This window comes from Rhinichthys klamathensis, unplaced genomic scaffold (genome assembly GCF_029890125.1).
Source record: "Rhinichthys klamathensis goyatoka isolate OS25496 unplaced genomic scaffold, OSU_Roscu_1.1 h1tg000169l_1, whole genome shotgun sequence".
Lineage (NCBI taxonomy): Eukaryota > Metazoa > Chordata > Actinopteri > Cypriniformes > Leuciscidae > Rhinichthys > Rhinichthys klamathensis.
The window spans coordinates 2558656-2574325 of NW_026606700.1; the positions used below are offsets into that span (position 1 = coordinate 2558656).

At 35.3% G+C, this 15670-nt stretch overlaps 1 protein-coding gene across 1 annotated transcript; it reads left to right on the top strand.

The window, feature by feature from the left end:
• Nucleotides 1-980: 980 nt before the first annotated feature.
• zgc:194990 (uncharacterized protein LOC568410 homolog) lies at nt 981-14790 on the top strand. Its single transcript, XM_056259683.1, has 10 exons — nt 981-1151; nt 4157-4250; nt 7459-7557; nt 7708-7809; nt 10300-10464; nt 12281-12418; nt 12530-12581; nt 12844-12870; nt 13018-13044; nt 14076-14790. Exons 2-10 carry the CDS (start codon nt 4188-4190, stop codon nt 14633-14635), a joined length of 1233 nt encoding a protein of 410 aa, XP_056115658.1. The 5' UTR covers nt 981-1151; nt 4157-4187; the 3' UTR covers nt 14636-14790.
• The last annotated feature ends 880 nt before the right edge of the window (nt 14791-15670 follow it).

The window sequence follows — 15670 nt, forward strand, 5'->3', positions numbered from 1 at the left end:
GGTGTGCCGGAACACCTTTTTTTAAACAACTGACTGCCTCTGTGAAAGAAGATAATATTTGGAATTTTAAATCACAAAGCGAAACTGGAATTATAAATTCAGTAGTGATAGTAAAAACAGTGCCAGTGGTACACTATGCAAATTTGTACAAATATGCAAGAATTCTGGTCATGTAGCTTTAGATGTTTATGATTCATTTGGGGATATTGTGATTTTCACACTGTTTTTGAAACAAATAATAACTGCTTATTTCTAACTAATCAAATCTATGCAAGATCAAATATTGAAGCTCCATTTGTTTTATGTTGTTATAGACATCAAATAAGTTTTGTTCAGAGGTTTTTTATTTTACCCTTTTGTATGAAAACTGAAAAGATTTAAAAGTGACCTTTATAGGGCATTAATTTTCAGCTGTTAATGAGATAATGCTTTTTTGTTTTTCTCATGTGCATAACAGCATTTATGTTTATCTATATTTTTTGTCCTTTCTATTTTCAATAAAATTTTGTATTTTAAGTTTGATCTGTTTTTGAAGGATAGCTAAAGCTACAGCCAGGTTATTTACTGAGTAAAGTTTTGTTTTCATTTATTAATGCAGAACAATATGAAAATATGCAATAAATAACATCAATAGCAAAGTAGAAATGTAGTAGAGGTTCAAATTTAAGGTACTATAAAATATAATAATTATTTACGTAATTTAAAAAGTGTAAGATGAATTGAATATCAATGTCACATATAAGATTATGTATGTATTTAATAAATAAAGTACATTTTTCAACTTAGGACATGCGTCGAATGTATAAGAGCAAATGGGATCAGAAATGCTAAACAACCGCGCCCTCTGCTGGATGTCTTTTAAATAGCAAGGCCAGAAAAGGCTCTCCATGGCACTCGCCCTAGTTCGGTAATGTTACGAAAATATACGAGGAGTCCTTCGGCTTCGTTCGGAAACTTTACGGAAATACACGATCGATGAACAAGGCTTTTGCTAAAGTACCAAAAAGACGCGAGCGCCTATTGGTCACCACGAGATACAGCACACTCCAATCCTGACTGCTGAGGCGAGGCCATTCGAGATGCTCAAACATGAAATGAGGTTGTGTTGTAGAAAAACTTTCTGAGGATATTTCGAAAGGTTACACAGAAAGGTACGTGACTTTCATCTTAGTACAACTTCTGTCATTAGCAGCGGTGCTTCTGTTATATTTAATGCATTTTATATAGGAGGACCTGCGTAAAATTATGACTGCATTGCGCTTCTCTGAGTTTGAAGAGAATTATGACGTCTTCATTTATTTTATGCTTTCATAAAGAAACATAAGAAATGAATGAGTTTTTATATTATTTCGTTTTTCTAAATGCCCTGACGTCGTATTGATAAATGAGATGCCAAAACGGTTATAATGATAAAAATTATAATAAATTATGGTAACACGTTATTGTATTGTACTTATAGCAATAACAGTAAATCATGCATAATTGCAAGTAGGCTAACTAAACCAAACCCTAACCGTAACTCTATAGTCAGTGCATGTAGTTAATTAATAGCTTGCTCAGTAGGCTACCGGTACTTAATTGAGGAAGTAAGTACAATGTAAATACGACACCTTAAAAGAAGATGTAACCTAAATTATTATTATTATTATATAAAAGAACACTTATTTGTATTAATAAAACGCAAATAAGTGATATTTCCCTTTTAATGACAATGAAAGTGTCTGCCTTTAGCAGCTTTTTAACCTTCATCCAACAGCACACACTCACACTCACATTACACGCAGGGTTCCTGGTTTAATTCGCTTAAAGGATCAGTGGCTCCTTGTGTTCGTTCACGTGGTTTGTGTGTCCGAATCTGTCAAGACCTATAATCTGTCTCTATTCCCGACCTGACACGTGGTGTGATACTGCCAACACTTTGCCAGGCTGAAAACAAGTGCTTAAGTGGTTGAGTGTTATAGGCGGTTACTAGGGTGTTGCTACGTGGTTTCTTGAGTGTTCTGAGTTGCTGTTGTAATAATTAAATAATTAGAAATGGCCAAATTGGACCACTCTGTATGTTGTTAGAATGACAAATAGGGTTCAGAAGTTACATTTTTAGTCTGGTCTGCTTCAGCGGTCTAACAGCGCTCGTCAATGACAATATGATTGAGATGGCCAATCAAATCAAAGTAGGCGGGGTTTACAGTTTACAGAAGCAGAGCGTGAATTCCAGAGACCGTTCCCTGATTGATGTAGTGCATTTTTTAGGGCACCATGTACTGTAAATGTAGGGACTTTCGGCTTCTTTTATTAATCATGTTCATTCGCCTAAGTCAGCAGTTTTAATTCATCATAAATAAATGAAAGTAACTTCATTAGAGCCTAAATAAAACAAGTGCATATTGCACACCAGAGGAACATGATTGTTCAGAGTAGCTGATCATTAATTATATCAGAGTCTGGCTGAGTTGCGTTATTGGCTCCCTAAGGATGTAAGTGGTTCTCGGTGCACCATGTAAATGTAGGCTACAGACTTTAAACTCCATTTATCATGTCAATTCGACAGGTATAGTTAATCATAAATAAATGTGAGTACTCTGAAGTGGTTTTTTCCTCTTGTGTGACATTGCTTTAATGTGCCAAAACAACATAAAATGAAGGACCTTGCCTAATTTTACTGTATTTGTGAAACATACAGTATAGTGTCAATGCTTTTTTCTCAGTGTATCTTGTAAATGTACAAACTTCTTAATTTATAGGAAGCCTGTTTTATTCTTCCTTCATTCTTATTGTCAAAAAATAAATAAAAAATACAGTTAATCTGAAAAATGCATGTTACAGTGATGTCCAGAAGTCTGAACATTGACATTTTAAACCTGGAAATAAACAGTAAGTGGTACATTTTAAAGTCACCATAAAATCAAAATTATTTTTTCGTTTTCTTTTTTTATGGAACATTGCACTATTTATTATGGAAGCAATAAATAATAATAAAAATAATAAAAAGATAATTGCGACGTTTACATCTCACAATTCGGAGTTTTTTCTCACAATTGCGAGATATAAACTCACAATTGTGAGATAAAAATTTGCCTTTTTTATTTAGTGGTGGGAACAAGCTTCCATAATTTAAATCTAAATGATTTATCTGTGTAAATCATCATTTATTTTTAATTTTTTATTCATGTGCCTCATAATCTTTAATTAAAATACCTTCCCCTCCCTCTTGCAGCGACGTCTCTTCTCTTCTCGCCAGACGTGGTTAGTGGCACGAGGGTGGGATCAACCTGTCACTCACATGAGAACAACCAATAGCAAACCACAAACATCCAACCATCCAATCAATTGTTTGAGAAGTCGTTTCACTCTGATATACGTCACTCACAATAGGGAAGAAAAGATATCTCAAATTCTGTTTCATGCCAACTTTAAAACAAAGAAATATTATGACAACATTATGAAGAAATATGTATTATATTGCTCTATTTCTAGGTTACTAATCAAGTGTAAACAAATTAGATCATTCTCAAATCATGCTAAATAACATAATCATCACGTTTCTGTCATTAAAGCAAAAGACAAACCAAATTCTAAGACATCATGAAATGTATGTGTATTTTTTGCACTCAAATTGGCATGCTGTTTATATCATTTGTAATGGAAGAAATGAAGTCTTAAATTAGAGAAATTTGAAATAGAAGCCATTTCACTAGTTGTCTCAGACATTTGGGCTATGTTGCGTGTATATTATAAGCTGCTTTTGAACATTTGGTTTCTGAAGATTTGGGAACGGGCTGGGAGTTGAGGTGCTTTGGCAGGTTGTGTGGGTGTGCTGGAGAAACGCTGAGAAGACGTGCTGATTCGGCACAACCGCATCCCACTCTGTCCCCGAGCTTCCATTAAAAGTGCTCTCGCTGCTTCCGCGGGTCTCTCTGGACCTGCAGGACCCACTGTCGGAACGAGCTAAACAGAGCAGAGCCGCAGAGTGATCAAAAAATATTGCGTCGTTGCAGGTTGAGTCTGTTGAGTTTGCTGAGTTCTGAGAAAAAGGCTTTTTTACAAACCCCTCCCATCTGTCTCAGCTGCTACACTCCCTCATTTACATCATCAGATCCTAAACATCTCAAATCTCTCTTTTCCTCTCTTGCTGTATTCTACACTCCGTTACTTTCAGGTTTCTAACAGGGTCACGTCAGCCTGCCGATATGATGAAAGATTGCCTTCAGTTCCTCATTGAGCCAGCAAAGAAGCTCAAGTTTCGTCTCAAGGTACAGTGTGTCATTCATTCATTCATTTCATCAAAGGGTTTATCAGTAAAATTCATAAAAATCCGGGCTTTTTTTTTTTTTTACAGTGACAGGCACGTGTACAGTATGAGCCAAAAGTGATGTCATTGCTTTTAATGTCCCTATAAGTTCAAGTACCATCCAAATATGAGGAAAATATTTAATATTTTTTAAATTTGAGGGAATAACAAAACATTAAACTTGGTTGAGGTATTTATGTGACAAACTACATTACAGGTTTAATTTTACTATGCAAAAAAAAAAATCTAAAGAAAAACAAAAAGCTCTCAGGAAAAAGCATGCATTGACTACAACATAATCAGTTTTGCATTAAAAACTAGGTTACACTTTATTTTAAGGTGACATAGTTATTGTACTTACTCAAATAAGTATTGAGTAACATGAATTAACTACATGTACTTACTATAGACTTGAGGTATGGTTAGGGTGAGTTGTAATTATCCATGATTTACTTTTTTGTTGTTACTATAGTAGTACATGTACTAATAAAGTGTTACCAAAAATGATGTCCATACAATTTGGCATGTTTTCATTGCGTTATCACATATAAAACAATTGACTCCAAGCACAACTATGCAATATGCTTACAAAATCATTAACACATTTTTTATATATTTGAATAAAGGATGAAGATGTCCATTTTTCTAGTCCGGACATCACTTTTGGCCACTGCTGTATGTCAGATGAGTTGATTTTTATTAAAACTAACTTATTTGTCCATAATTACCACCACCACCATAACAAGTCTGCCTGCTATTAAAGTAATATACTTGTTTTTCAAAGAGATGAGACGTGTACAGTATGTATGTACAGTATGTATTTGGTCAAAACTTATGCTGAAAGTTTAATAATAATATGTTATTACTTATTTACTATGAAAATGTTATTTAATTGTGTGTGAGTAGTAGAGCTGCACGATTCTGGATAAATTGAGAATCACGTTTATTTAAATTTATTATTAATAGAGGAGATCACGATTCTCCCACAATTTTAAACAGACAATTAAACAAACATGTAATTTAGGAGAGGTTCTGACAAAATTTTAATTGCTTGTAAATTCATTTGAAATAGTTATTTTTTAAAAATCGTTTTGAATGAATGAATCAATGACTCAGTCATAAATACTTGTTTCATTACAGTCTGGATGAATCAGTGTTTTTGAACGAATCTCTTGAATGAATGATTCAATGACTCGGTCATAAATACTTGTTTCATTACTGTCTAGATGAATCAGTGTTTTTGAACGAATCTCTTGAATGAATGATTCAATGACTCGGTCATAAATACTTGTTTCATTACTGTCTAGATGAATCAGTGTTTTTGAACGAATCTCTTGAATGAATGATTCAATGACTCGGTCATAAATACTTGTTTCATTACTGTCTAGATGAATCAGTGTTTTTGAACGAATCTCTTGAATGAATGATTCAATGACTCGGTCATAAATACTTGTTTCATTACTGTCTGGATGAATCAGTGTTTTTGAACCAATCTCTTGAATGAATGATTCAATGACTCGGTCATAAATACTTGTTTCATTACTGTCTAGATGAATCAGTGTTTTTGAAGAATCTCTTGAATGAATGATTCAATGACTCGGTCATAAATACTTGTTTCATTACTGTCTGGATGAATCAGTGTTTTTGAACGAATCTCTTGAATGAATGATTCAATGACTCGGTCATAAATACTTGTTTCATTACTGTCTGGATGAATCAGTGTTTTTGAACGAATCTCTTGAATGAATGATTCAATGACTCGGTCATAAATACTTGTTTCATTACTGTCTGGATGAATCAGTGTTTTTGAACGAATCTCTTGAATGAATGATTCAATGACTCAGTCATAAATACTTGTTTCATTACTGTCTGGATGAATCAGTGTTTTTGAAGAATCTCTTGAATGAATGATTCAATGACTCGGTCATAAATACTTGTTTCATTACCGTCCGGATGAATCAGTGTTTTTGAAGAATCTCTTGAATGAATGATTCAATGACTCAGTCATAAATACTTGTTTCATTACTGTCTGGATGAATCAGTGTTTTTGAACGAATCTCTTGAATGAATGATTCAATGACTCGGTCATAAATACTTGTTTCATTACTGTCTGGATGAATCAGTGTTTTTGAACGAATCTCTTGAATGAATGATTCAATGACTCAGTCATAAATACTTGTTTCATTACAGTCTGGACTCTAGATGAATCAGTGTTTTTGAAGAATCTCTTGAATGAATGATTCAATGACTCAGTCATAAATACTTGTTTCATTACCGTCTGGATGAATCAGTGTTTTTGAAGAATCTCTTGAATGAATGATTCAATGACTCGGTCATAAATACTTGTTTCATTACTGTCTGGATGAATCAGTGTTTTTGAACGAATCTCTTGAATGAATGATTCAATGACTCAGTCATAAATACTTGTTTCATTACAGTCTGGACTCTAGATGAATCAGTGTTTTTGAAGAATCTCTTGAATGAATGATTCAATGACTCAGTCATAAATACTTGTTTCATTACCGTCTAGATGAATCAGTGTTTTTGAAGAATCTCTTGAATGAATGATTCAATGACTCAGTCATAAATACTTGTTTCATTACTGTCTGGATGAATCAGTGTTTTTGAACGAATCTCTTGAATGAATGATTCAATGACTCAGTAATAAATAGGCTACTTCACTTGTTTCATTACTGGATATACAATCATTATAATGATACAATCATTATTTGAACCGCCATCTTGATTGTTTCCGTAGACATAAGTTTATATCTGAACTATAAACTTTTATCCCAGTACTTTATCCCTGTTTGTGAAGCTGTTTCATACCTACGTGGCAGCTGCTCTCTGGCTCAGCGGCTGCGCAAACACAGATTTAAATGTTCCACAGTGATTTTTTTAATGAATTGGAATAAGATCGCGTGGGTGTTTGAATTGAGATCGCAATCTTTTAACAATTAGTTTTGCAGCTCTAGTATGGAGGATACATAATGCAGAACAAAGGAGTCGGCAGTTATAATCCAACATGTTTAACTGTCATTTCATGCTATCAGACACAATTGTATTATTTGTGATGTGGTGGAAATGTTCATGACTTTCAGAAAGAAAAGAAAAAAAAGTTCAGCCTGGTGTAGCTTTAGTTTCTCCATAGTTTCCAAATCTCTGTACAGGAGACGCGGAAAAGAGTGAAACACGTAAAGAAAGAGCCATTAACAGAGAGTCAGCTGTTTATAATGGAGCTCGCGCGAGAACTCAACAGGATCTGTCAGGTGAGACAAATACATTATTGCATTGTGCCTGGCTTTTCTTTAGCCAGGATCAACGAAGGAATTCACTGCCATCAACTCAGAGATTTCCAATAGATTTCTACACACATTTTCGAACTCTCTGTTGGAACCTCTTATGCTGATGTCTTTCAGAGGACAGATATTCTGGCTCACATCTGGACCGGAGAGGACGTGTGGCCTCCGCACGCCTGTCGAGAGTTCATTGTGGAGACCGCCAACGTTCTGGAGATGAAGGTTAGAGAACATGAACTCAATCACAGGCAGAGGAATTTACTCAGTTGCACTTTAAAGAAATTCAACACACAACAGGAATTGAATTTGTTCAACACAACACAGATCTATTCTTATGTGTCCTGTTAAAGGTTTCTATCTTCTATCTCTATCTATAAGCTGCTTCATCAAGACTAAAATAGATGACTTATTCTGTCATGGTCCATATAACTGATTACATTTATTCATGTATAACAGACTAGCTGATAATATTATAGAAAGATATTATTGAAATTTGTATTTATTAATTGTAATTTTATACTATAACTATAATTTATACTAAACTATACTATATTTATGTTACTAATATATACTAATTATAATTATATGCACTACCGTTCAAAAGTTTGGGGTCGGTAAGATTTATTTAATGTTTTTGAAAGAAGTCTCTTATGCTCACTAAGGCTACATTTATTTAGTCAAAAATACAGTAAAAACACTAATATTGTAAAATATTATTACAATTTCAAATAACTGTTTTATATTTGAATATATTTTGAAATGTAATTTATTCCTGTGACGGTAAAGCTGAATTTTCAGCTTGATTAATAAATAATTCTAATATGATTATTTGCTGCTCAAGAAACATTTTGATTATTATCAATGTTGAAAACACTTGTGCTACTAATATTTGTTGTGTAAACTGTGATACTTTTTTTCAGGATTCTTTGATGAATAGAAAGTTCAGAAGAACAGAATTTATATGAAATAGAAATATTTTGCAACATTGTAAATGTCTTTAATGTCTCCTTTTATCAATTTAATGTGTCATTGCTGAATAAATATTAATCTCTGTAAATAAAATAAAAAATCTTACTGACCCCAAACTTTTGAATGGTAGTGTATACATAATAAAAGTTTAAAATGAAGTGAAATTTATAATAAAATATAAATGTCCCTTATGTTGTGTGTATAATAATCATACTAAAAATTGTATTATTAATATTTTATTATAATATTTTTATATATTAAAAAAGCAGTTACATTCATTTTAAATGTACTTCCTTAAATTTAAATGATAATTTTTCATCAGATTTTCTACCTAAATTTAAGTTCAGGATATAAATAGAATGGTAACAAACATTCTCAGTTAATTTTTTGAATGGTGCAAAACCCTGTTCCTCAGCAAATAAACTTTCGCATCCGAAAGGAGATACACACGGTTTTTCAGACAGCTGTTATTTCTCAGGATCTGCATGACTTTAATTACAGGCTGATGTTGGTTGGTTAGAACCGTGTGTTATATTTAGATAAAATCCTGCTTTAGACTCAAAGTGCCACCAGTCCCCATAGTAACCAGATAGTCTGTTTATGTCAGGCTGACTGACAGGTCCAGTGGCTTAAGGGTTTAAAATTCTGTGTCAGTTTTCAAAGGATCAAGCTCTAATCGTGGTTTGTTTGTAAGTTATAGTATACTGTAGTCCGCAGCACTTTTGTGTCCTTGAGAAAAGTGTTGAGCTGTAGTTCGCTCCAGGGCGTCCGCCTCTCGGATTTAGTGTACTTTTAAAAAAGCTTGTTGTCAGCACATTTCTTCTGAGAAATCAAAGTAATTGATTTGAGTCAGACACGGGCTGTTTATTAAAAAGTTTACTGCGTCATAAATGTCAGCTCAAGGGGCTGAATAGGCCTCTAGTTTCTGAGGCAATTATTTTCAGAATCACTGATACTGAATCAAACATGTTGCAAAATTGAAATTGACCCTTCACAAAAAAAACCACAACCCCCCACCCCGGGCTTCCGGTGAGGGGTGAATTGCATTAAGGGTACGTTTACATGACAACGATGTACTAAAAACAGAAAAGTTTTTCTATTGGGTTTTTTCTCGTATAGACAAAAGAAGTTGAAAAGAAGTGCCATGACGCCACCGCTTTCACACCAAAAAATCACGTTTTTGTAGTTTACACAGAGATGATAACGGTATCATTTTCAAATGCCGTTGTCGTGTAAATGAACGGCCAAAATGCATTAAAAGTTTTCCGTTTTTAGTTGAAAACAGTGTTGTGTAAATGGCCCCTGAGTTTTGAATCCATCGTCATGTGTATTATGTATAGGCAGTGGCACGTAGTTTTCCTTTACAAATTGACATTGCCAACTACTGGCCTGCATAGTACAATAATACAGCTTTTATTTACATCAGTTTTGCTGATCCGTGTGAACGGGATCGTTTTGACAATGTTGGCGTCTTTTTGCGAAAAACTTTTCCATTTTTAGTACATGGTTGTCATGTAAATGTGCCCTGAATGTCTAAATGGGGTTGCCAAGGTTAAAGGAATAGGTCACCCAAAAATGATAAGCCATTTGACTGATTTTCTTACACAAAAAGATACATTTAAAAAAAAAATTTCACATTTTTCTATACAGATAATAAATGGGGACTGGAGATTTCAATATTCAAATACACCATAAAAGTATCATAAAATTCCAAGTCTTGTGTTTTTTTTACACGCTGTGCAGGAAAATACGGAGAAGCCCATGCAAGTTTATACCGATCTGCATCCCGAAAAGCGGGACTGGAAGAGTCATTTACTGAGCATGCTTGAGCAGGGAGGAGAGCATGACATGGGCTCTTATAAAAGGATCATCATGGACTGGACCAGAGGACAGCGCAACAGACACCCGGTGAGGATCAGAAACATCTGCACATACTCTACCAGCCATTTTCTCAACCTCATGAGGTGCATCCCGGGGTGCTTTTTTAACCGTATTGAAGGAGTACATGTACATGTAACACGTATTTATCTTGCGAAATAAATTCATAGGAGGGCGTAAGTTATATTTGTCTACAAAACTAATTTCAGTTATTTAAGCATAAGCCATTATATCAAAAAGTTTGTTATATCCTGAGAAACATATTCAATCAAGCATGTACAAACTTTTGGCTGGTAATGTTTAGTGGGTCTCTATATAGCAAATACGTTTATATCGGTAAATATATTAATGGTTACAACATTCTGTCTCTTTGTCAGGGGTAATTTGTTTATGAATGTGTAATTTAATATCAATCCATGCTGTAAATGAAGTGTCTGTCTCTCTCTCTCTCTGTCTATGGGTCTTAGTCTTGGGTTGCTCTCTGATTAAGTATTAGGATATTAACCTTGCTATGATCCTCTTGTCCGACTGTGTTGATTACAAACGACCTCGCTGACTGACCTGAGAGAGACATGCACAACCCGTTAAGCTGTATAAATGGAAACTCACCATTGCCTTGTACAGTTTTTCAATTAAAATAATGACAGGTTTGCCAAACACTTCTAGCTTACTGCATAGTGTACACTTTATACTACCTACAATTTTAATAGTATGTAAAACAGTATGCATTATGCAACAATACCTAAATAAATGTAGTGTACTGTGTCATTAATGCTATCCAGCTTACATGAATATGTTCTAAGAACGTTTTGTTAAAGGTCTCATGCAGGGATGACGTCAAACCCCGGGAGACTAATTTGCCACTGGTTCCCTCGAGTAAATTACACACTCCCATATCGAAAACGTCCCATATTTTGAAGCTGTTTAAAAAAAAACGCAAAAAAAAACAAACGTTTCTAATAAGTAACTATATAAGAGCGTTTCAGGTGTGAGTGTGTGCAGTTTACATTTGAGAGCAAGACGTTTAAGTACCATCAAGTTGTTTACCACAGACCTTATTTCTTTCATAAATTGAAAAAACCCACTATAAAAACCCATAGGAACATTTCAAGGGAACCAGTAGCCTGGTTTTGATGGCATCCCTGCATCCTGTCATCATTTACTCACCCTCATGTCGTTCCAAACCTGTATGAGTTTCTTTCGTCTGTTGAACACAAAAGAAGATATTTTGAAGAATTTTGGTAACCAGACAGTTTACGGTAGCCATTGACTTACTATAGAAGTCAACTAACTTTTAGCTCAGCAGCTAAAAACAGCAGCTAAAAACTTTTAACTTTTAGCTGTTAGCTCAACAGAACAAAAAAACTCATACAGGTTTTGAATAACATGAGGGTGAGTAAATGATGACAGGATTTTCATTTTTGGGTGAATTATCCCTTTTCCAGTCTTAGCCACATTGTTTACACTCTTCGAGGAAGTCAACCTTCAAATAGCTAACTAATAGTTGTCACACATTAACCTGGATACGAGAAAGCATTTAAACATCGATAAAATTACACACCTTTAAGTCTATAGGGACATGTATCCTTTCAATATAGCGTCACCTTTCTGATGCCTAATCAATAATTCATTCATCTCTCAGAGTCCTCTTAGGAATCATTTGTGTGTAACTCAATATCTGTAAATACTGTTAGTATCATCTCTCTTTCTCTCATTATGAACAACTCCACTGTGACACATGCACATAAATGAACTTCTGAAAACTTTGGACATTGACAGTTTCTGAAGTGTGTTTTAAAAAGATAATATTTTATGATTTCAGTCATTTATCAGTTTCTCTCTCCAGCACGGTATCTGGCCGGGTGAGGCGGTGTTGATGATGTTGGATGACGTGGAGCTGCAGTGGAAGCGGGGTCACCTGTCACACCTGCAGTCTGCCGTGGAGCTGCTCATTGGCCTCGTTCTTGGGGAACACCTGGACAAGGTGCGATGCCTCTGGAAACATATACAACATTCATAGACTTGCATAAAATTCAAAATCTGCGATTTATATTTTTAACTGATCTAATAACAAGCACCACCATTGACATTGCAGGAGCTCATTCCAAGACTGTGGCTGGTACAAAAACAAAAGACCCAGAAGATCGGTGAGCAGGCAATGACATTAATGCCTTTTTTTGAAGGATAATTACCTACAGCTGCCTAAGTTACCTAAGTGATTTCTGCACCACTAGTGGCACCAAATGGAATTGCAAAAACAAAGCTTATATTGCTTATGTTTATGGTAGTTTCCTTTAAATCACATACACCAGTTTTATTAGATCAGACCTGAATTTCTTTGGATATTGAGAAGATGATTGGCATGTCTTGAATGGGCTTTCTGGTAATCTCTCTCTCTGGTCTTTTTAGATTTCACTGGCTACATTCCACACATTGGTGAGAGAGTAATAGTTTCAGCAATCACACAATTATTATGCAGTATTTAAATGAACTGATATTCAGTGACTCTAGTCACTGAGACCATCAGTGGAATAGTTTCTATTATGTTATGTAGTAACACAGAAGTATTGCTCTTTGTTTCAGTGTGGAACTGGATATGTGATGCTGCAGGTATGTGTCACTGCTTAATATTTTTATTTAAACAAAAATATGATACATTTTGTTCAGGATTCTGAACGTTTAAAAGCATTTATTTGAAAAAGAAATCTTTTGAAACATTATAAATGTCTTGTCTTTACTGTCACTTTTGACCAATTTAATGCAGCCTTGCTGAATAAAAGTATTCATTTATTTTAGAAAATCTGACTTACTTTTGAATGGTGTATAAATATATGCATAAATATATATTACGAAAGCCCTGAACTGTAACGTATAAAACAATAAATCTGAAAAAAAAAAATGAAAAAAAAAAAAGATTATAAAGTCGTATCATTTCGAGAATAAAGTCGAAATATTTTGAGAATAAAGTTGAAATATTTTGAGATTAATGTCGAAACATTGCGAGAATACAGCCTTCCGTAGACGTTCTTTTTTTTTTTGTAAAGAAATGCGCTCGTGAAGTCGGACATGGATCTAAACATAGTAGCTTTTTACTTTTATATGGGCTTTCAACAAAAGGAAATTCTACAGGTGCTAATCTACCAACATGGCATTACCATTTGACTTAGGACGCCTATAGACGAGCACCACAAGTTAACGTGCCACATAAAGTTTGGACCAGGATAGTGGTGCTCATCTATCGCCATCTAGGTCGAGAACACTTAACAGTAATCGTACTGTCTTCCTCTTCACCGTAAATCCATTCTGGATACATTTTAAGTCCATAATTCTGTATCCAATCATTTTATATATATATATCAGAATGACAAATGGTGGACAATATGAGAAAAATAAAGATTTTTTTAAGTAGTGGTAGAAAAATAAAATGGGCAATTTTTCAGAATATTTGTGTCTGTATGCTGTATTTTATACTCATAACTATATTTCATTATTATTTTAGAAATATCCTAGCATCAAACTTTTTTAATTGGCAGTCTGCCATTTTTAAAAAAAAATTTTTTTTAGATGTCTAGCTTTTTTGAAAACCTTCCAAGATAAACCTAAAATCATAAATCTAACCATAGTGTGGCCTTATTTTACAGTGGAGGTGACTTTTGACCCAGAGACGGCCAACCCTGCCCTTGTCCTGTCTGAAGACTGCAAGCGTATGCAGTGTGGTCTGGAGCGGCGCGGGGTCTCCTGCAGTCTGAGGCGCTTCGACGGCTGGTGGTGCTGTTTCGGCTCAGAGGGCTTCTCGGCAGGACGCCGGTACTGGGAGGTAGAAGTGGGCGACCGTGACTGGCGTCTCGGGGTGGCCAAAGAATCAGCCGTCTGCAAGGGCTACAGACCGCTCAACACTCAGAGCGGATACCTCACCCTCAGGCTGGAGCGGGGGTCCGAGCTCAAGGCCCTGACCGCACCGCCTACCTTCTTGCCCCGGTCGCTCATCCCGCGGAGGGTGGGAGTCTACCTGGACTATGAGGAGGGGCAGCTGTCCTTCTATGACATCCAAAGGCGCGCGCACATCTACACATACAGCGAGAGGTTCACAGAGAAGCTTTACCCTGTGTTTGGGACGGTGGAGATGGTGCGTGAGATGGTGATCAGGCCTGCAGATCTGAGGGAGCGATGTCTCTGTAAGGGACAGTGTCTGTTCTTCTAACGTACATGACGAACGCGCATACGAAAAAAATCACACACCATAAAACATTCATACAGTTCATTCATTTGATCAATGCTTGGGGGTGCATAGAAGGTATTTTACATTTTTTAGAGTAGCTAAAGTTGTCATTTCTGCACCACAAGGAATAAAAAAAAAAAAAAAAAAGACTTGTTAGACAGTCTGTGATTGGTCAGACAAACAGATAGTCCCGCCCAAAACTCATGTCTTTCCTGCTGCTGCAGTGATGATGTATTTTTGTAGGTCAACCTGGTTCCCTTGATAGAAACCCAGTAGGATTTTTCCAATGGCTTTTACGAATCGTCAAGGCTTTCCTCAACTGTATCGCAAAAGGGTTTATTAATCGCAGCTTTTGGATTATTGCAGAAAATAAGCTCTGTGACCAACAAAAGTTTATGATTCTTACACATTTTGTTCATTTTCACAAATGAACAACTTTTATGAATTTTGAAGACTATCAATCACCAGAAGTAAAAAGCTAAACGTAGTCTATAAACGAACTACACCACTGTCGCATGACTTCACTGTCAACACCACGTAGCATACAAAGATGCTTTTAGTCTTTTTAAAAAATATTTTCTCTGAAAGTTTGAGTTGAGTTTGCAAGAGCATGATTATAAACACAAGGCTGTAAAAGTAAATGCGGTTTCCTGTTCGGCTCCTGACAGCTTCTTTAGCCTCATTTAGCCACTTGTTTGCAACTGCCTTTTTTAATTAAAGTTGTAAAAAGAAAAACTCATATAAAAATTCATAAGGGGTATTACTGATGTATTTGTAGTTGTAGAATGAAATGTGGAAATATCTTGATCTTGTGTTCACAACAGACCTTATTTCAAGCATTTAACCAAAAACTCATTCAAAGAAACCCATTGACTCCAGGATGATGGAACCGGAAGTGCTAAAATGATCGTTTCCATGGTTTGGCTTACAGAAATACCTCCTGCAGCCAGTGTTGGGGGTGTGCGCTGTGACGGTTACTGTAGACTAAATGTGAACATGCATTTACTCATCTCACTT

Coding starts and splice junctions, on each gene's coding strand:
- zgc:194990 (XM_056259683.1), top strand. CDS start 4,188: ATGATGAAAGATTGCCTTCAGTTCCTCATTGAGCCAGCAAAGAAGCTC. Junction 10,465..12,280: donor GACAGCGCAACAGACACCCG/GTGAGGATCAGA, acceptor TTCTCTCTCCAG/CACGGTATCTGGCCGGGTGA. Junction 12,419..12,529: donor TTGGGGAACACCTGGACAAG/GTGCGATGCCTC, acceptor TTGACATTGCAG/GAGCTCATTCCAAGACTGTG.